This window comes from Canis lupus, chromosome 3 (genome assembly GCF_003254725.2).
Source record: "Canis lupus dingo isolate Sandy chromosome 3, ASM325472v2, whole genome shotgun sequence".
Taxonomy (NCBI): Eukaryota; Metazoa; Chordata; class Mammalia; order Carnivora; family Canidae; genus Canis; species Canis lupus.
Window position 1 is genome coordinate 13,732,635 of NC_064245.1, and position 22,147 is coordinate 13,754,781.

The window sequence follows — 22,147 nt, forward strand, 5'->3', positions numbered from 1 at the left end:
CTGTATGCCAGTGATTGTCAGCTATAGTTGTGCCTTACATTTACCCGAGATCTTTCATAAAATACTATCAAGGAGATATCATTCCCAGACCAATTAAACTAGAATTTCTGGGGCTGGAGCCCAGACATCATTTTAAAAGGCTCATAGATGACTTTAAGGTGCACAGAGTGCTATTGATCACTGTTCTTCAGACATTTCACCCATGATCAAAAACCAGGATCAGCAGTATGTGGCAAGCAGTAGGTATTTTTGATAGTTTACACTCACACATGCTAAGGGAGACAACAGATATTATCTCCTAAAAAAATAAATTGTACTAACAAATACCTACACAGTATCTCCTTTCAGAATATTATTTGAGAGAAAGCAAGAATTAAGTCAAAATACATGGGATTAACAGCAGGTAAATCCCTAAATTAACAGTAGGTAAATGTCATGGAGTTCTATCTCTGCCACTCATTTATCTGAGAATAGACATAGAAAGATTCAGTAACTAAAAATGAAAGTAAGACAAGTTTATAGGGCACTCTAAGGATTGGGCTGTTCTTATAATTAGAAATGCTAATGAGTCATCTTTGACATGCTTTGGTCCAAATTAAGCAATAATCCTTATACTTAAAGACTTTCTTTTCTTTTTTAAATCGTGGTAAAAACGTTTACCACGTGGGGTGCCTACAGATGGCTCAGTCAGCTAAGTGTCTGACACTTGATTTTGGCTCAGGTCATGATCTTGGGGACTTGGGATTGAGCCCCCATCAGGCTCCATAGCCAGCAAGAAGTCTGCTAGAGGATTCTCTCTCTCCATTTGCCCCTCTTCCTGCTCTCTCTCTCCCACTAAAATAAATAAGTAAATCTTTAAAAAGAAGAACCTCTAACATGTGATCTTTTTGACAGAATTTTAAGTGTACAATACAGTATTGTTAACAATAGCCATGATGTTGTACAGATCTCTAGAACTCACTCATCTTGCATAACTGACTGGGATTTTCTATTTAGTTAACTTCTCAGAGCACTGACTGACTGAGGTTCTTAGGGAACACGGTATACTCATGCATGCAAGCTGCATTTTTAGGCAGTGCAGAAAAGAGCATACCGTAGAATAATTTCAAGAGTTGGAAGATACTAGGCAAGCTGAAGATGAAAACTCATTTCCACATGTTCATTTACTCTGGTGGCATTTCAACAAGATGTGAAATTCTAAGGGCCATCTGTGGTATGAAGAGCTCAAAGCAAAATTCCTGAGGCTCTTACATACATTTCAATTCCTAACCATCTGAAATTGTGTGAGTCAGGAATTTGCAAGCATAATGACTATCAAGTATTGCAAGAATGTCACACCGTATGCCAATAAAACTTGCCCGCAAACTGCTGGCCTCACTCTTTCTCTCTGAGTAATAGTCTTTCGGCCCTTATATAGTATACAGTGTGAGCTGTTATCTAATGGAAAATTAACATACACAAATCACATACTTCTACTGTGTCTATTTATTTAGAAGCCTGAATAGGAGAATACACTGGAGCCTTATGTTAACCAGACCATTTAACTGACCTTTCCTAAATACAGGACCCAAACATCCATAGTGACATATATAAAAAATTTCAAATTCCTGAAGATTAAAAAGAAGTATCTTATTTAGAGGAAATTAAGACATTCTTTGTAATTTGGTTAAAAAAAAAAAGTAGGTGATAGATTGAAGATGGTTTTTCAGTCCATGTTTGCTCAGGGCAAATATTCCTGAGCAAGCCATGCTGTGTTATGGAGTTCACCTTGGCATTACCAACCCTACAGACATGAGTACAGACAGCCCCTGTCTTCACTGCCCCCCTAACATAACTTGTGGGTAGGCCAGGGCTTCTATGAGGAAACCACTGAATAACTGGTCTTAAAACTTGTGCTCGGTTCAAAAGTTTTAAAATGACCAACAGCAGCAGCAAGAAAAACAAGCAAAACAAAAAATTTCATAAGCCTGGCCTCTTTATTAAAGTCTCTAAATATATATATATGTGTGTGTGTGTGTGCGCGCGCGCTTAAAATTTTCCTTTGATTTGATAAAAAATATTTTTTTTCCTAAAGGTTTTATTTATTCGAGAGTGAGCATGCAAGAGAGAGAACATAAGCAGGGGGAGGGGCAGACAGAGAAGGGGAAGCAGAATCCTCGCTGAGCTGGGAGCCCAATGTGGGGCTGATCCCATGACCCTGAGATCATGACCTGAGCCGAAGGCAGACACTTAACGGACTGAGCCATCCAGGTGCCCCTGATAAAAAAATATTTCCTAAATAAACGGTAATCTATGCACAAAGACTAGAGGATAAAACAAAACAATAAGTGTTTAGACATCTGAAGAGTAGGAATTGTGATTTTTTTTTCTTAACTAATTTTCTCCATTTTTACAAACTTGTCTTTACCATACAAATACAACTTTAGTATCTTTTTAAACATAATTTTAAAAAAAGACAATTTAAACATCACTTTTGTTTGAGTCTGAGGTTATACTCCATAAATACAGTATAAGTAGTAAGTACCTGCTAAAGCATTTATTTTCCCTGCTCCTCAAAGCATTGGGGTCTCCCTGAAGCCTCAGGTCAATGGTCTGTGGCCCAGCTCTTACCTGACACCACCTCTTCTCTGGTTCTTGACATACAAGGAGAGAACAAACAGAGCAGAAATGCAACAGCTCCGTGTCAGGTTGGGAAGCCTGGGCTCTGAAGTGGTCAAGGGCCGTAGCAAGCTTTCCTTGCCATGATGATGCACCTCTGCCTCTAACTGCTATTTCCAGGCTCATTTAGTTTTCACCTGTCCACAAAGCACCCACCTGCCCCACCCTCAGGCAGGGGCTCCAGTTCCCAAGAACTCCCATGAGTCAGTCTTGCAGCTGACCCCATTCTGACTTTGTGCCCTGAGACTGATAACTGGGTCCCTCTGCTGGGCCTCTAGACTAAATGCCAGGCTCTTATTCCCCTGGCTGTGCCTGGCACCCAGTTCTTCCCAGAGCATGTAGTCCAAAGCATCAGCATTACCTGGGAGACTGCTAAATGCAGAACCTCATGCCCCACCCGTGGGCCTACTGACTCAGAATCTGCACCTGAGGGGCGCCTGGGGGGCTCAGTTGGTTAAGTGTCTGCCTCAACTCAGACCTCCCTTCGGCTGAGGTCATGATCTCAGGGTCCTGGGATCGAGCCCCATGTTGGGCTTCCTGGTCAGCGGGGAGTCTGCTTCCTCTTCTCTTTGCCTCTCTCCCTGCTCATGCTCTCTTCTCTCTCTAGTAAATAAATAAAATCTTAAAAATAAAAAAAAGAATCTGCACATGAACAAGATTCCTAGCTCACTTGCATGCATATCAATTTGAAAAGCACTGGTCCAAATGACGGACAAGCGGTAGCACCTACACCTGTTGTCAGAATAATGGCCTTCCTGAGGTTGATCTCCAGAGTAACGGCACTTCCTTATTAAACTCTTGTCTTGCCTGCTCTACTCTGTCCTCCTACTGTCATCAGAGATGAGCTTGCCAAAGCCCAGTCTGATCATGCTTAGAATTCTAGAACAGCTTCTATGAACAGCTTCCAGTCAGCTTGCCAGCCTCGTCGCCTGCAAGCCTTCACCTCCCGCTATGCTCCAGCCATGGCAAACTGTGTGGTTCCTGGAAAACAGCAGTTACTAAAGATTACATTTTCCTTAATGCATGTTTCCCAAAAGGGGGCTGAGGAAAGGACTCGTTTTCCTTCCCCTTTTCTTCCATCTACATGTATTAATTTTGCAACTTAAAAAGAAGTAACTCTCTGCAAAATAGACAAGCAGGTCTGTCACTGGAGATACAACTAACTTTTATTGCTACCTTGTTAAAGAGGATATAACTGACTTCAAAGTGTTCATGTGCCTTTGAAGGTATTCAATAGATACTGTAGTAAACTTGCTGAGTAACTCATAATTTCAACAGTAACCTCATTGAAAAGTCAAACACTTCATAGTTCTCTAAACATCATTAAAGACATTTTTACTTTTAAAATATAAACATTTTTGTTTTTCAGAATTAGCCTTAGATTCTAAGCTGTGAGACTCAAAGTTTAAACATGGAAAACTGTAGTACTAAATGAAGTGTTTCACTAGTCTGTTTTATTCGTGCAATGATTCACAGCTACTAGAGTCTACTCATTAATTCAACCAACACAAAACCTGCGATGTTGAAGGCACTGTGTTGGTGTGCTCTGTAGGAGTGGTTATTTATGCCTCTTCTAAGCCAATACTCACTGAATAATGGGTTTAAGACCTACCACCACCATTCTACCCCTATGTAGGTACAGGTATATACAGAGAGGTTTTTTTTAAACTTATCTTTAAGTAATCTCTCCACCCAATGTGGGGATGAACTCAAGAACCCAACATCAAGAAGTGTATGCTCTAGCTACTGACTGAGCCAGCCAGGCACCCTCATATATATATATATACATTTAAATCCACTTAAATCTTCATACTGCAATATGAAATCAATATACTTCATACTGTACTTTTTTAAACCATTAATTTTTATTTTAACTTATAATAAAACTATGTAACAAAAGCCCAAATGAAAAAATATTATTTTAACATCAATTATTTCAAATGAAGACTACCCAAAAGTTTCTTACAAATATGAAACAGCACTTTATTTGCAAACCTTTATAAACGTATCTGTCCCCCATTCTGAAGTCTAAAAATAGATTATAAATGTTTCTCCATCCACATTCCAGAGGAGTGACCTTAACTTAATATTTCATCAGTACATGATTCCAAGTGAAAAATTAAAGAAAGGTCTCAGAAATTTTCTATTTAGATGCTTTCTTTAAAAATCATTTTATATCAATTATTTTCCATTCTTAAATGGGACACTTGGATGTGATACCCTCAATGCACTGGCAAAAATGACTCAGATAAAACTTCTATTTTTTAAAATATATAAATATTTTATATAAAATAAAATATATATATATAAAATATATAAATTTTAAAATATAGCAGTGATACCTTCAATGCACTGGCAAAAATGACTCAGATAAAACTTCTGTTTTTTAAAATATATTTTTAAATATAACAAGTATTTAAAAGGACAAGAGAGGAGATCCCTGGGTGGCTCAGCAGTTCAGCGCCTGCCTTTGGCCCAGGGCGTGATACTGGAGTCCCGGGATCGAGTCCCGTATCAGGCTCCCTGCATGGAGCCTGCCTCTCCCTCTGCCTGTGTCTCTGCCTCTCTCTGCCTCTGTCTCTCTCTATCATGAAAAAATAAATAAAATCTTAAATAAATAAATAAATAAATAAATAAATAGGACAAGAGGAAAAATAATTGATAAGCCCTATCTTAAAAAGATAAGCACACAGTAAGAAAAAAAAGTAAAATATAAACTAGTCAAAGTTGCGGTGCCTGGCTGACTCAGTTGGTAGAGTGTGTGACTCTTGATCTTGGGGTTGTGGGTTCAAGACCCACACTTGGGGCCAAGATTACCTAAAAATAAAATCTTCAAAATAAGCAAACTAATTAAATAAAATAAAACAGCCAAGGTTGATCAGATCTCAGCCTTAAACTAACTTCAGGTATTATTTCCAGTTCCTAAACTGAATGCAGGTACTTTGCTAAATTCTCTCAATTATATCCAAAATCTAAGAGTAAAACAGAAAAGTGAATAAATAGCCAGCTTTTAAGATGCAGATACTGAAGCATGTAGGTGACTCAGTCGGTTAAGCATCTGACTCTTGGTTTTGGCTCAGGTCATGATCTCAGGGTCATAATCTCAGGGTTCTGAGACCAAGCCCCACATTGGGCTCCTCGCTCATTGGGGAGTTGGCTTCCTCTCTCCCTCTGCCCCTTCCTTCGCTCATGCTCTCTCTTGTGCATGCTTCTGCACACCCTCTCTCTCTCTTGCTGTCTCTCTCTAAAATAAATAAGTATTTTTAAAAGATGTAGATACTTATTTTCATTCACACTTTGAAAATCTTGTTTCTTTAGAGTTAGACTAGACGATAAATTCTAGTGTTTTCACATTTTGGATATTTAAAATACTAACATATCTGCTCAGGAGGAAAAGAAGTTATTTTCACAAGTAGATGTAAAACCAAGGCAAATAAACTTACAAGGAAGATGGAAAGCTTGAACAATTTACATATATATACCACAAAGACTATTTCATGTTAGGATCATAATCCTTACCTCAGATGATAGAAAGAAGATAAATGTGACACTAACCAATACACCTGAGGACCAGAGACATGGTTCCTTTCAAAAACTTAAGAGAATATACCAGAACCATTTAACAGGATACCTGAATAAATGAAGCGCAGAATGTCCGATAAACAGGAACAGAAGAGGGCGTCTTTAACAATGACACGTAAGGGCGGGTTGCCTGGAGAATCCTGGCTAGCACCTGGAAATGCAGTGTCTCTGTTTATACTGAAGAGGTCCTGGGTTGTCCGGATGATACTGGAATCCTGAATGTCAGCGGGACTCTTCACATTGAAAAGTAGCATGAAAACATGGCTTACGGCACACAGAACAATCTTGTGGGCCTCAGCAACTTCCTTTAAATCTGAGTTGTAAAATACCACGTCCACACACTGGCAGCAGAACAGCAAGTTATTTAAATCAGAGTTATAATGCGATGCTTCAGCCTTTAAGACAGGCATTTTTTCTGTTTCAAAAACAAAATAAAAGTGATAAGTTATTCTTTAGGTCTACACAATCATTTCAGGTTTCTTTTAAGCACGACAAAATAATATTTTCTTTTTTTTTTTTTTAAATTTTATTTATTTATGATAGTCATCAGAGAGAGAGAGAGAGAGAGGCAGAGACACAGGCAGAGAGAGAAGCAGGCTCCATGCACCGGGAGCCCGACGTGGGATTCGATCCCGGGTCTCCAGGATCGCGTCCTGGGCCAAAGGCAGGCGCCAAACCGCTGCGCTACCCAGGGATTCCCAAATAATATTTTCTTAATATTGTTGAGTTGAGCCACATGAAATTGCCAATACTTGGCCATTTGTGACCTACCAAAGACAGCAATTTTGTATAAAAATCTAATTGTAAACACATATAAATTGGTTATTCTGAGATAACAGTCACAGAAATACTGTATTTTTTATAGTGCAAATGAAAATTGTACTAATTCCCATTAAGAGCAATAAAAATAGTGCTTTTCAGTATTTGTATGTCCCCAAATAAAATCTCTCTCCAAATACTGAATTTCAGTATGTTGGTGGTTATCAGTGCTTACTTTCACCTGATAAAAAAATGCAAATTACTGAACAAGTTCTGAAGAACCCAACCTCACATTTGAAGTCGTCTTCCTCCTGGGTTTGGAAATGCTGGTGGGGGAAAAAACTGTCAAAATTACATTATTAAAATTGCAACCTTCCAAAGCCAGGGCTCGGAGTCTTAAACTCCGTTGTTTGAAACCATCTTGACCATTTTATTTTGATTCTAAAATTAATATTTTTTTCCTCCTAGTAAAACGAGAACCAGCATTTCCCCCTCGGCACACCTCAAGTAGAGTGTTGGTGAGACTCCCTAATTTCCAAAAAAAAAAAAAAAGTATGTAACCTTCCATTTCCTAGTTTGATCACTAACAAAGAGAGATTAGCCTTCAGGCAATTGAGAACATCCCCAGAGAGGATTGCACCCTAGGCCCTCATCACAGACCCTAACTATAAAATATCTGCTGTCTAGCTTTTATCCTAAGCTGAGCCGAGGAAAGGGTTATCGGTAAAGGGTTGCTGCAAAGATATGTATCTACTAAACCAGTAAAATTCAAACTTCTCTAGGAAGAAAAATTCTTTACTCTAAAGCAAACCTTCGGTCTCTAAAATCGATAATAACACGGTATTTTGGTGGTTAGGCTTTTCCTAACCTACACCCCACTCTTGCTTCCCTCTGCTGCCTCAGGTACCTCCCAGACCCTGGATGGCTAAGAACAACCTGAAAGCCACACGCCCGGGAGCCCCGGGTCCATTCTTAGAACAAGTAAGCACCAGAACGATGTTCAGTGGGATACCTAACAGAAGGGCACGAAGAACCACTTGTGAGAACTGAGACTGCATTTGCTGACCAGACACTTCTGAAAGCCCTGTTCACTAGGTGACCCAGTGCCCCAAGTGGAGACCCACGTGAGAAATTTCTTCTAGTGCTAAATGGCATGAATTGCTTTGCTTTCTCAGATCAACTGTTGTGTTTTCTCTTCTTCAATAATAAGAACCAAGAAATTATCTGCCTCCATTGTTTATTTGGCTATTCCCCACCCATCTTCTTATCCAAAAAGTATTTAAAGCAGTAGGTTTGCTATGTAACCAGCCAAGTCTCCCCTCTCACTTTGCACACCGGAAAATTCAAAGCCATCTGTGTATTACTTAGGATCTATAGATCTGCTTTAAAAAAAAAAAACAACCAAAAATTTCCCATACTAATTTATGTTTTTTTGATTTTTAATTTATGTTGATTTATTTAACAAGTACTTATCAAGTACCTACACTTTAAAACAATATCCACAGCAAATTGGTCTGCATGAGTACTATTACTCTATCTCTATGAGAATTATTAAAAATTTTTTGATGAAAATTAATTTTGATAAAAATTGTGTATATTTATTTTTATTTTCCTCTAACCTTGGGTTATGAACATTTTCAAACATTTGAAAAAGTTCAACGAATGATACAATAAGCACACATATATCCTTCACTTGGATTCTGTAATTAACATTTTGTCATGTTTGCCATATCTCTAGGTAGATACACACTTACACACAGACTCATATTCCTGAATCATGTAAAAGTAGAGTTGTAATCATAAAGATATTTCAGCTATAAATACTTTAATACTCATTTCCAAAAAATAAGGACATTCTTCCATTAATGATAGAACCATTACCATACATCCAAAAATTAACAATTCCCTCATGTCACCTAATTTCCAGTCCATATTAAAATTTTACCCAACTGTCCTGAGAAAAGTCTTTGAGATGTTTTTATTGAACCAGTATCCAATCAAGGTTCATGCACTGCATTTGCTTATCATTTCTCTTAGACTTTAATCTAAAATAGCTCTTCACCACATACACTATTTTTAAAAGAAGCTTGTAGACTCAAGTTTAAGACAGTCCAAAATGGGTCCAAAGTACCAGCTACTTCAGAATCACCTGGAAACGTATTTTAAAAGCAGATTCCAAATTTGGGAACAACTGCTCTAACACTTGTGAAGTGATCTATAATAAATATCAACTGAATGTCTAGACATTGGTTAGTAAATGCACCTGGTTGTTCAAGCTGAGGTGGTCTAATTCCATGAAATGAGTTGCTCATTTTTCTTTTCTTCATTTTTTCACTTGTCTTCTGATTTAAGGCTTGAATCATAAAATACTCCAACTAAAACAGGAATCAAATTTTAATTAAGTTAAAACTAAATCTTCAACAAAATTATGTATCTAACGTAATTATTTGTACCCCAAATCAGATTTGCCAAATGTTTTTAATTCCAGTACCATCTACATGTACGCTTTACCAAACACTTAAACAATTTGTTTTTCTTTTTTAAAAAATGTATCAAGTTGAACAGACTGTGCTTGTCCAAGCATAAATAAACTATCTATTCAAGAAGGAACTGTTTATTCTCTTGAATAATCAAGAAAGTCCAGCAGTACAACTGTGTGACTGTCAATAACCATCTCGTGGACAACCGCAGCAGTCAATACTAGAGAAATTCAAGGCTGGACAGATCTGGCTCTATGTCACAGATGCTCAGATCAACTAGGGATGTTTACATATGCTCTATTTTTTCTTGAATAAATTACACTGAAATACGTCCTTTATGTTAGAAATTAAAAATCCTGGGGTGCCTGGCTGGCTACATCAGCAGAGCATGCAACTCTTGATCTTGAGATTTTCAATCCGAGATCCATTTATTAGGTGTAGAGATTACTAAAAAATAAAATCTTAAAAATAAAATCCTAACCACACTCACTTGCACAGCACAAGGCCTATATGCCTTGTGCTGTAAGGCTTGGGGCAAAGGTACAAATAGAGGTCCATGTACCACATACACTAATATTTAAACTCTGTAAATCAAGAAAACAAACTAATCTGTAAAAGACGTTATATCCTCTTACTTTGACAGATATAACATCATAAAAGCCTAGAAGGCCAGGTTTGGATTTAAATTCTCAGACTTCTCAGAACTTCAGGTAGGACAGGGAGAGCTGGCCTTAATTCCAGATCCCAAGACCTCCCCTTCTCGTCTCACCCCTGCTCCATCCCAAGCCTCAAGGAGCTTTTTGCATACGAGCAGACATCCAGGCCTGCATATCCAAAACCTCCTACGCCATCATCCTATGGCCACCTTTCAGACTTGGGGACACACACACTAGTAATGCAGTCCACCTGCGGGAGGATCAACCCAGGAAAAAGGCCTGCGCAGGCCTGAGAAACAGACCGCTGGTCAGAGAACTTTGGGGTCCTGCATTTGGAACATGGTTGTAGCACTGTAACAACAGAACTTTCTTTTCTGCATTAATGGAAATGTTCTGTAATATCTGTGCTATTGAATACGGTAGCCACAAGGCACATGTAGCTATTAAGCACCTGAATGTGAGTAGTGTCTCTGAGGAACTAAATTTTCTTCAGTTAATTTAAATATAAATAGCTATAGCTATCTGTGGGTAATGGCTACCCTAACCCAATGGTGCAGGCCTAGAAGGGCTACTAGCTCCAGGAGGGCATACCCCTTGGCTCCATCAACTTGTGACATGGTGGTGCAACTGGAGGGAGTGCCAGATGGGGCTCTCGAAAGATAAAGGGCACACACTCCTCTTGCCCAGGTCTTCATCCTTGATTCTTAAATACAAGATTTTAAATGCTCCTTTAACTTTGACATTATCGCCTCCATCTATACTCCTGCAAATACCACCATTTCTTACAGTCAAGATCTAAGCTGTATTTTACTATTCAACAATCTCAAAAGGGATCATTCTGATCTTATTTCTACATTCTCACCAAGTCTTAAGGATAAAAGAAACTGCCATGTCTTTCTTCCAACCTTGACCACATCTTCAGTTCTTATCATGCCTCCAACCCTAACTGCAACACCAGGCATTAGGAGCAAAGAGAAACAAGGAGGAGGAAGCAGAAGCAAGCAGAGGCAAGTGGGAGTTGGCAGGTGGGAAGAGTGACCCTGGGATGTCAGGTTCAGGAAGTGGAGCCGGGAACAAGGAAACCTACATACTCCAAGAGAACCAGCCCCCTCTCCTCTCCACAATGAAACCGAACTGTCATTTCCCCCCAGTTCCCTAGGTATTTCTGGGAAATGCAAGATTCTTAGACTAAATTCAGATTGTTTTTAATCCACTACAATATAATATCTTATTTATTTATGATAGTCACACAGAGAGAGAGAGAGGCAGAGACATAGGCAGAGGGAGAAGCAGGCTCCAGGCACCGGGAGCCCGATGTGGGATTCGATCCCGGGTCTCCAGGATCACGCCCTGGGCCAAAGGCAGGCGCCAAACCACTGCGCCACCCAGGGATCCCTATAACATCTTTGATAGGAAAATTAGATGTCAGTCCTCTCTACCTTTCTAACCTTTCTACTTTTTACTTGTCACTGTAAATAAATAAGATGAAAGTTTCTCATAGTCATTGTAATATCAATATTGTGAGTCTATCTTAATGCTGTATTATTAATATTTCTTTACATTAGTGGGCTAAATAATAGCCACTTATACATGACAGAAATCAGAACCATTTATATTTGGTTCTTATTTTATCTTTGGTTCTTATTTGGAGCCTGGTAACTTAAATTTCTACAGTCATTTATGGAGACCTCAACAGTTTGACATGAATCTACATAATGAATATTCTGGTATACTGGAAAGAGTACTTGATGAAGAGCCAGGGAACTAATGGAAAAGTCCGAAGTGTTCCTGCCCAATGGGGGGTTTACTTTGGTTTAGACCTCTTCATATTTACCATTTCTGTTGAGTGGAGTCACTTCTTAGAGGATTGAAAAGATAGTTCCAAAGTCAGTTAATAGTTACGTGATACCACTCCACAGTATTCTCCAAGCACCATGAAGTCCTGATATTGTAGGGAAGGTGCTGTGTGCTAAGACAGGCCTCCAAAATGTCTACAGGACCCAGTAAATGCTGTAGCTATAGAGAGAGCAAATCCCAGTTTCTCAAATATCCAACAACCAGCTATGTTTTTAAATATTTATTTATTTATTTGAGAGAGAGAGACATGGCTTGTAAACGCAAGCAGGGAAAGAGGCAGAGGGAAGGGAGAGAAGCAGACTCCCCACTGGGCTCAGAGCCTGACATGAGGGCTCCATCTCACAACCCTGAGATCATGACCTGAGCAGAAATCAAGAGTCGGACACTTAAACCAACTGTGCCATTTAGGCGCCCCAACAAGCTGTTTGTATAAGTAGTTTCTATGGATATTTTTGAGCTGAATCCTTTAGGAATATACAAAATCTTTCCAAAGCACACAGAGAAAGAAAAATCATTCTTTTCAAATAGTAGACAGACATGAAGGAGATCTTCACAGGCCCAATGGTTCAGGTAGCGAGGCTCACTGAACGTATGAAGATTATGAATAAAACTGAATCACAGGTTTGTGTAAGTAAATATGCTTTTGATATGTACACCAAGAAACAACATTGTCACCAAGTAGAAAATTCAAAAAATCCTATTAGACAACAGAAAATGCTTCATTTGCAGGGAAAAATAAAATAATTTTACTCTGACAAAATCTCACTTCTACTCTCATTTTATTTCTCAAAGCTAACACCAATCATGCTTTTAAAACTAAAGTTCTAACTGAGGTTCTAGAAAATAGCTTCACAGCCAACCTGACAAATGACTTTAATTTATGTAACAGGGATTATCACTTACCACTCCTCCAAAATACTTTCCTATGTAGAAGTCATCAAGGCTGTGTAGCTCAAGATAGGTTGCTCCTAGTTCTTTAGCAAGTTGGATCCCTTCACTTGTACTGACACAGCTCCCTCTGTCTGAGGTACACAGCGGGCATGTACAAGGTAATTCTTCTGAGAAAGTAAATATGAGGAACAAAGAGCTTTGAAATTAAACATGAAAAGAAATATGCACAGGCAACCTGAACCTTCAACAAATCAACAGCTCATAACAGAACCATAGTTCAGGGGCATTTGGTACTCCACTATCCACTAGACTCTGAATAAAAAGCATCAGTGTTAATAGAAACATCCCTAAAGTAAACAAGCTTTAAGTGCAAGAAGAATAAACAGTATTTTAGAAAACAGAAGAACTTAAAAATAAGTGAATATGTATTATCAAGGCTTTTATAGCAATTAAACCAATCAGCTAGGAATGGAGAACATGTTTCCTTTTATACAACCCTGACATGCTGAGTATCAATACAAATTAACAATTTCAGTTGCCCACAGAAACCATGGAAAACAGCCGGTTAGCTCTTTTTTTTCTTTTCCTTTCTTTCCTTTTTTTTTTTTTTTTGTGATAAACTTGAAATACATTCACTGAGTTGATTAGATCTGAATCCTCAAGACTGCAAAATTTTGTAGGTTTCATTTAAAGTACATTCTTCTTAATCCAGACATTTCAATTATTAGACCCTAAAGTATTTGACTGCAGAAATCAAATTCAATCACTTTATCTTTCTCTTCAAGGTTAAAAAAAACCATACACTAAAGGAATAAAAAGTATTTATTCAAAATGTGAACTATCCTAAACATCATGGTTGTACCACATACAGATGTATGGCTGGGCAGGTGGTAGATCAACATATTTAGGACACTCTTTAAAAAAGCTAAAAATGTATGTTCAACTCTGAATTCATCAGCAAGCTTTGTTTTGTTTCATGACACATCATGTATATCATTGTTTAAATGGCAGCCAAGTCAGAGGAGGATAAATCCATTCCTAGAAATGCATGTTATTATAGATTCATTTCCCTGGGAAGCAGACTCTGAGATGGAGACTGGTGTGCAAGAGGTTTATTGGGGGGATGATCCTGGGAACAAATGTTCTCAGGGGTGAGGGAAGTGGGACTGGGCAGAGAAAAAATTCGAACTGCATTACAGCTACAACAAAGATCTCAGTGGATCCTACTGGGGAGGGGAGCTGGGGCTTAGATGGCCCTTTGGAATGGTTCTCCATTTGGGGAAAGGCAGCTGGACCTTTGTGTCCCTAAATCAATCAAGATAATCAGTGATTAGATGAGGGCTACCAGAGAAAGGGCAGAAGAATCTTGAGTAAGCAAGCAGCTTCTATCAGCACAAGGTAATGCTGGGGAAGGTACTCAGTCATGCGCCAGCAGCAGCCAAGTCTGGTAACAGAGCAAGCACAGTGGCCCTCAAAAGGCATCTGGGGGGCACCTGTGTGGCTCAGTCGGATGAGCGCCTGACTCTTGATTTTGCCTCAGGTCATGATCTCTGGGTCATGAGATCAGGCCTCATATGGGGCTCCTCACTCAGCATGGAGTCTGCTTGGGATTCTTTCCTCCTCCCTCTCCCTCTCTCTCTGTTCTTTCCACTGGATGCCTGCGCACACTCTAAAATAAATAAAATCTAAAAAAAAATTTTTTTAAAAGGACATTTGGGCAACTTCCCACAGCAAATTCCTTACCAATGAAGTACATATAGATGGAGCATGTGTATGTACACAAAGGATATTTAGTGCATGTGTGTGCTATGTATGTAACTATGTCAATAATCTCAGCTTCATTGAAAGCACTTTAGAGCTCAGAAATTTACATCCTCCTTTTGCAGAGAAGGAAACTGGGGCTCAGGGAAGATAAGTGACTTGTCCAAGTTTCTTTGTGTGTCAGAGATGGAAAAACAATGATAAAACTGTTACTTGCTCTATCTGATAAGCAAAATGATATCAAAAGGTAAGATAAAAATTTAGTCTGAGTAAAGACACAGTGATTTCAAAGTTAAGCATGGGTTCTCAAAATTAAGCCATGAATTCTAAGTTTTTGCTTTTACTTTTTCCAAGATCATTTTGGGTTCGGAGCACATAAAGTTTTTATACAGAATTTAGCCTATCTTGAAAAATAACACATTGGTATTTCACATTCTTTACAAAGATTCATAAACAGTGCCTTTGATTTTCTGAAGACAGAGGCCTTCTTATATCTACAAAGCTCTCCTTATGTTGATGGAATGGGGTGAGTAGGCAGTCCATCTTATTAGACTGTATTCTAAACAAAAATAAAGCAAAGTGTTTCAAGTGAAAAATTAAGTGAACATAATACAAAATAATTTTTAACAAAAACTCTGGATTTGAAAGAAAATCCAACTAATTTCAGGTTTAACTCAGCTGAGCAGGGTTTTCCATTGTGTACAGCCAATGACCCCTACTGACACACAGTCCTAGAAAATTCCTCTTCACATCTAGTCTGCACATCTCTTCTGTGGCACAGAAGACATTGCTTTTTGTTCACAGGAGCCCAAAAGGAAAAAAAAAAAAAAAATCTTGTGATCATGTGGCGGGGACAGCATGAAAACCAACAAAACATTTATAGAATAAATAAACCTACATAATACATTTCATCAGGAACCATCAGAGGAGCCAAAACAATTTAAATTGTGCTGCCTTCTACAGGAGATCACTCCTGTGAGCCTACCTCAGGGTCACAGGGACTTTAGGCATCAGTGTTACACTTCTAGTTAACATTGTAGTCTTTTTTCCTTCTCTTATGTGACATCTCTTAAAGTATTATCACAAATACCTATTTTTTTTAAAGCAAACAGACTATAAATCTGAAATTAAAATGAATGGCATCTCTTTGAAAGCAGTGGCTTTCAGGATCTGCAGGGTGATTCTTACAATGTTGTCAACTGCAAGAAAGTTTTAGAAATCCTTTTAAGAATTCTAGCCTAGCAATCTACTCAACTCCATCAGGACTTCAAAAAGAAAAGATGGGACGCTCATTTTGGGGAGCTTAAGGCTATGGATACCCCTAGGCATGTTCAGAAAAAAAAATTCTCTTTTAAAGACGTTCAATATTTAGTAAAAGCCAAAAATTTGCTCAAAGCCAAATGTGATGAAGACGACATACAAGTCAAGCTTATCAAAACACGTGTAACAAAGGAAAATGATGAGACTGACTGTGTTTGCTGAACTAATTCTCAAGAACTCAAGAGAGGAATTACCAGGAGAATACCCAGCACAGCTTCGTGTATTGCAAGGGACTGGGGGAAGGAAGCAATAAGAGTCCTCAGGTGGAATATTAGATTTACCTTGGTAATTACTTTGCAATCACATCTACATGTGAAATTAATTTCACCTTGTTTAAAACCAGTCATCCACTAATTGAACAAATGTTTACTGAGTACCTACCATATATCAAACAAGAAATAAACACAGATGAAAACTCATAGTCAACTGAGCCAACACAGGCATGACTACAAATCATAATATAATGAATATAATAAATACTAAAATAAGGTATGCAAAATCACTATGGGAACAGAAGAGAAGAAATTAACTCTGCCTGGGCATTATGGAAGTCTTCACAAAGAGGCACTGATTTATTGGATAAGTATGAATTTGTCATGCAGATATAACAGGAGTTGTGCAGAAGGGCACTCCCACCAGAGGGTACAACATATGCAGAAGTCTGGGTATAAGAAAAAAACAACACATTAGCTTCCAGTTTCAAAATGGCAAGCTAAGCCCACACTGCAACTCCTCTACCTGCCAAATCACAGAAATGATTAATTAACAGGGAAGGAGAGGGAAGGAGAAGTGAGAGAGAAATGGAAGAAAGGAAGAAAGGGAGGGGTGGGGGATGGAGGAAGGGAGATACACACATACATACTCAAAAATTAAGAGGAGAGAAACTAGGAGTGTATAAAAGGCCGAAGGCAGCAAAAGACCAAAGAAGGAAAGCTGAAGCTCAAAGGACAGGTAGGAAGTCACACACTGGGCAACATCAAGAACACTCAATGCTCAAAGACGAGGGAGCAACATGGAGGCCCATGGACAACTCAACGGACATCAGTTGGAGACCCCAATGGAAGCAGGTAGGCCTGAAGATCTGATATAAGCTCTAACTCCCACCCCGACCTCAAAGAGCAGTTGGGCAGAGGAGGAAAAAGTCGTTAATCCAACAGAGGAGCTATACTGCGAAACTAGGCAAATTAAGAATTATCCAACATTTAGGAAGTATCCATACTATGTAATAAAATTTCATCAAATGAAAAGACTTAGAATGCCCTCCTCAAGACAAAACTTAATAAAATATTCAAAACAGAATCTTAAGTATAATTAATTGAGACAGGTTTTCTTTTTAAAGTATTTACATTCTTAAAACAGGAAGAAGAAATTGTGAAAAACAACCAATTAGAGATCTTGGATATGAAAAGATGTGGAAATTTTTCAAAATGTAATAATGCAAAAGAGCAGGATAGACATAGCAGAAGTAATTTGCGAGCTGGGGAAAAAAGACCAAAGAATTCTCCTATAATAAAACACCGAGAAATAAAGGTTGGGAAATATAAAAGATAGGAGAAACAGAGGAGAGATCTAGAAGTTTCAATATCAGTCTAATAAGCATCCAAAAAGGACAGAATAGAGAAAATGGGAGGGAAGGTGATATCTGAAGAAATCATGAAGTTGAGACTTTCTCAGATCTAATGAAACACATTAAGTTCAAGTAGTTCAGTATGTCTGTACATAAGATACAAAAGATCATGCCTACAAGGTTCCAGAAGGAATCAGGAGCTAGATAATGAAGGATCTTGTATTTTAGGTAAGACTTCACAAGAGAAAATTATTGAAATGAGATGCAAATACTGAATTGGAAAAAAATATCAATGGGAACTCATGATTAAAAAATATGTATTAATATATACATATATATGTGTGTGTGTGTGTGTATATATATATATATATATATTTATGATTATCCAGTGAAAGGGCCTTGAAGCAATGACATTTAAACTTATGAGCACCCCGAAAGCCCAGATCTTGGTTTCTAAACATCATTGTTCACTAAATGGAACCAGGGCTCCCTGACTGATTCCAGGGTGGGGCAAGCAATATAAGGTGAGCCTGGAACATCTTATGCCAGAAAATAAGGAAGCACTCAAAAATTAATTGGAACTAGCTTGGAAAGACTCCCTCCATGCAAATTTGGTATAATATGAGCAATAAAAAGAATAATGAGAACAGATTATAAAATATTGAATATAAAAAACAAATCCATGGGGGATCCCTGGGTGGCTCAGCGGTTTAGCGCCTGCCTTTGACCCAGGGCGCGATCCTGGAGTCCTGGGATTGAGTCCCGCGTCGGGCTCCCGGCATGGAACCTGCTTCTCCCTCCTCCTGTGTCTCTGCCTCTCTCTCTCTCTCTATCATGAATAAATAAATAAATCTTAAAAAAAAAAAAAAACAAATCCATGAATCATGATTCTAAAAGAAAGATGTGGGAGCAGAGAGAAGGGAAAGCTCTATTTACAGAAGAATAAAAACTAATAAGTGTAGGTGGAATGATAGAAAATCACTATTTTGCAACTACAGTTATCACAACTAAAGGATTATGCAAAATAATGGGCTTAAATTCTTTAAAAATGTCAATATTACAAAAGACCAAAAAGAAGCTGGGGAACTGTTGTGGATTAAAAGAGACTAGAGAGACATAACAATTAAATGCAATATATAGTCCCTAATTTCATCCTGGATTTAGGAAAAAACAGCTTTGGAACAATTGGGAAAATGTGAATGTGGATTATACTTAAAATAATAGTATAATAGTATAATAGTATAATAGTGGGCAGCCCGGGTGGCACAGTGGTTTAGCGCTGCCTGCAGCCTGGGGTGTGATCCTGGAGACCCGGGATCAAGTCCCACATCAGGCTCCCTGCATGGAGTCTGCTTCTCCCTCTGCCTGTGTCTCTGCCTCTCTTTCTCTGTCTCTGTGTCTTTATGAATAAATAAATAAAATCTTTTAAAAAAATAGTGTAATAGTGGTTGAGGTCTGCCTTCAGCTCAGGTTGTAATCCCAGCTCAGGTTGTGATCCCTGGGTCCTGGGATTGAGTCCCCCAGTGGGCTCCCCACAGGGAGCCTGCTTCTCCCTCTGCCTATGTCTCTGCCTCTCTTTGTGTCTCTCATGAATAAATAAATAAAATCTTAAAAAAAATATATAATAGTATAATAGATAATAGTATGTCACATTTCTTAAATGGTAATTGCATTATGGTTGAAGGAAAATGGCTCTTAGACAATACATGCTTAAGTAATTAGGACATAAGAAATCCCATTAATTTTAGAATTTACTCCCAAATGGAAAAAAAAAAGAGAGAGAGAGAGAGAGAGAGAGAGAAAGTGTGTGTGTGTGAGAGAGAGAGAGAGAGAGAATGAGAGAGATCCCTAGGGTTCACTGTTCTATTCTGGTCAATTTTCTTGGGTTTGAAATTTAGCAAATAAAAGGGAAAAAGAAGAAAGTTTCTAAATAATTTAAAGTGTTGACTACCATGATCTGATTTATACTCTAGGATGATTATTGTGAGAGGATTTATTTCAGAAAGCGGCAAAGCAGGAATAGGTGAGAGGGTCCATTTACCATAAAGCTGATGAAGCCTAAGTGTCAGGGCCCCTGTCTCATGGGTCCTTTCCAAAGCTGTGGGAGAAACCTGAGCAATATTCTTTCACATAGTTATATAGTTTTGTAAAATTTGCAAAATAAGAGGTTCTAACTATACTTAAGGCCATTGTCTCTTTCCACTCCAACTCACTTTTATGTCAGGCAGCTTGGGAGTGATGACAGGCATTTTGGGGATCCTACGAATGGGAATTTAAATTTAGGTTTAGTGAGATATTATCTGTGGTTTGCACTCACTTCCTTGTACAGTTAAATGTTTGACAACTGTCCTGATACACAGGACAGCAATGCTTCTCCTACCCACTGTGTAGACTCACTTGGTGTTTGAGACAGCGATGCCAAGCTGGGGGCACCTGGGTGGCTCAGTGGATTAAGTGTCTGCCTTCAGCTCAAGTCATGATCCCAGAGTCCTGGGGGATGGAGCTCCAAGTCAGGCTCCTGCTCCACAGGACGCCTGCTTCTCTCTCTCTGCCTGCCACTCCCCCTGCCTATGCGCGCGTGCTCTCTCTCTCTCTCTCTCTCTCTGTCAAATAAATGAATAAAATCTTCTTAAAATAAAAAGATGCCAAGCCGAAAGAGGAACACAACACAAACTACAGTGCCCAGCACCAAAAAGATGTGAATAATGAAGAAATACACTAGAAGAAAAACTAAGTATAATTTTCTTCTCTATATATAAAAAATCAAAAGTGGTTATCATATGAAGAAGTAATCGAAGACTATGCAGCAAATATAAGAAAAATTTAAAAAATGTCAAGCTGTTAAATAATAGAAATATTTTTTAGATGTTTGTAGTATTTGACAGCTCTTTAGATTTGCAACTTGTCATGCTTCCTTTTCTCATTCTAAGTGTGTGTGTGTGTGTGTGTGTGTGTGTGTGTGTGTGTGTGTAGTTGCAGGTCCTACAAGATCAGGAACTGCCCCTTTAGGCCAAAAGAAGGCCACTATGACAGATAATTAAAGGACTAGGATCTGAAATCCAATGAAGGTACAGAGAAAGCAATGAATTTGGGGTTTATCTGAAATGTGAAACCAAAAGAGCTTCTTAGTCCACTGGATATGGGGAATGGGAAGAAAGTTCGGTTGGATGAACCTAGTTTGGGTGAATGGATAGGCTTGGCATCACTCCGCAAGACAGGGAATTCAGCAGAAAACAGGAAGATTCTGTGATGATATTGGTAGGAAGAGAAACTAGAGCCAGAGAAACAAACTGGGTATTCATCAGTGTGTATACAGGAGAAGGTAGAGCAACAGATTAACAGATTCAAGGTCAGAGTAAACAGCAAGAAGAGGTGAAGCCAAAGGATGGAGCCCTGGTAACAACTAAGGATGTGTTGGTTCAATACATGGGAGTGGGGTACAGGGGGGTGTTGACCAGTAAGAAGACATAGAATTAAACAAAAAAGAAAGAGTAGCTTTTTTAACTGGAAGGACAGATGTGTTTGAATAACCTCAAAGGGTAAATTGTTATTAAAATATAAATTAAAGTATAAATTAAATGGAAATCAAATTTGGCAATAAGCATTTAACTGGTAACCCTGAGTAAGAACAAACCCAATGTAATTATGAAAGTCAAAGTCAGACTGTAGTGGACTGAAGAATAAATGGGAAGTCAGGAAGTGGACTCAGGAAGTGTGGATGACTCTTTCAAGAATAGAGGCCAGCAATAAAAAGAAACAGGGAAGTAGAGGGGATGTGGGGTTAAGGAACGGTCAAGCCTGCTTCATTTGTGTCTTCTAATGCTAGACATATACCTACCCTATTACTATGACCCCAAATCCTACTCCTAGGAAACAACTTGAGCATCATGAAAAGGAGAATGAATAAATATATTACAGTACATTCACACAACTGAAAAATACACAGCAAAATAACAAATTGTAGATAAGTGCAACATGGACAGATGTCAGTATTATGAAATTAGACACAAGATACTATGTATGGTATAACTCCATGTGTATGAAGTTCTAGAATAAGCAAAACTAATCTATACTGTTAGAAGTCACAACAGCAGTCATCTCTGGGGAGGGGGGCTGTTAACTGAGAAGAGGCATGAGACAGCCTTCCACAGTGAGGCAAATGTTCTATATCTTGACCTGTGAGATGGATGCATGGATGCATATACATGTAAAAATACGTTAAGCTGCCCTCAGGGTACCTAGTGAACTTTGTATCCTTTACTTTGCTGTATGTACCCTAATGAAAGGGAAAAAAAATGAATCAAATTTTATAGACAGCTTTACTGAGGAAATACCACTAAAAAGAACTATCAAACTACCACCAAATCAAAGCGAACTCTGAGTTGGCTCTAGGACATCTATTTTTTTTTAATTTTTATTTACTTATGATAGTCACACAGAGAGAGAGAGAGAGAGGCAGAGACATAGGCAGAGGGAGAAGCAGGCTCCATGCACCGGGAGCCCGATGTGGGATTCGATCCCGGGTCTCCAGGATCGCACCCTGGGCCAAAGGCAGGTGCTAAACCACTGCACCACCCAGGGATCCCATCTCTAGGACATCTAACTGTAACTTTTGG

General features: G+C 38.6%; 1 protein-coding gene and 1 long non-coding RNA gene across 3 annotated transcripts in view; one reads left to right on the plus strand and one right to left on the minus strand.

The window, feature by feature from the left end:
* LOC118354281 (uncharacterized) overlaps positions 1-8,673 on the plus strand; it is a 42,503-nt gene extending 33,830 nt beyond the window's left edge. The window contains exon 3 of the long non-coding RNA XR_007409703.1: positions 7,903-8,673. This is a non-coding gene — a long non-coding RNA (uncharacterized LOC118354281). The remainder of the gene's footprint in view (positions 1-7,902) is intronic.
* Positions 1-22,147, minus strand: part of RHOBTB3 (Rho related BTB domain containing 3) — a 54,664-nt gene that overhangs the window by 26,313 nt on the left and 6,204 nt on the right. For both annotated transcript variants that reach the window (XM_049108204.1, XM_025438186.3), the window contains exons 4-6: positions 12,896-13,050; positions 9,263-9,374; positions 6,290-6,655 (exon numbers count right to left, since the gene is read on the minus strand). In XM_049108204.1, the coding sequence (XP_048964161.1) occupies positions 6,290-6,655; positions 9,263-9,374; positions 12,896-13,050 (633 nt within the window). The remainder of the gene's footprint in view (positions 1-6,289; positions 6,656-9,262; positions 9,375-12,895; positions 13,051-22,147) is intronic.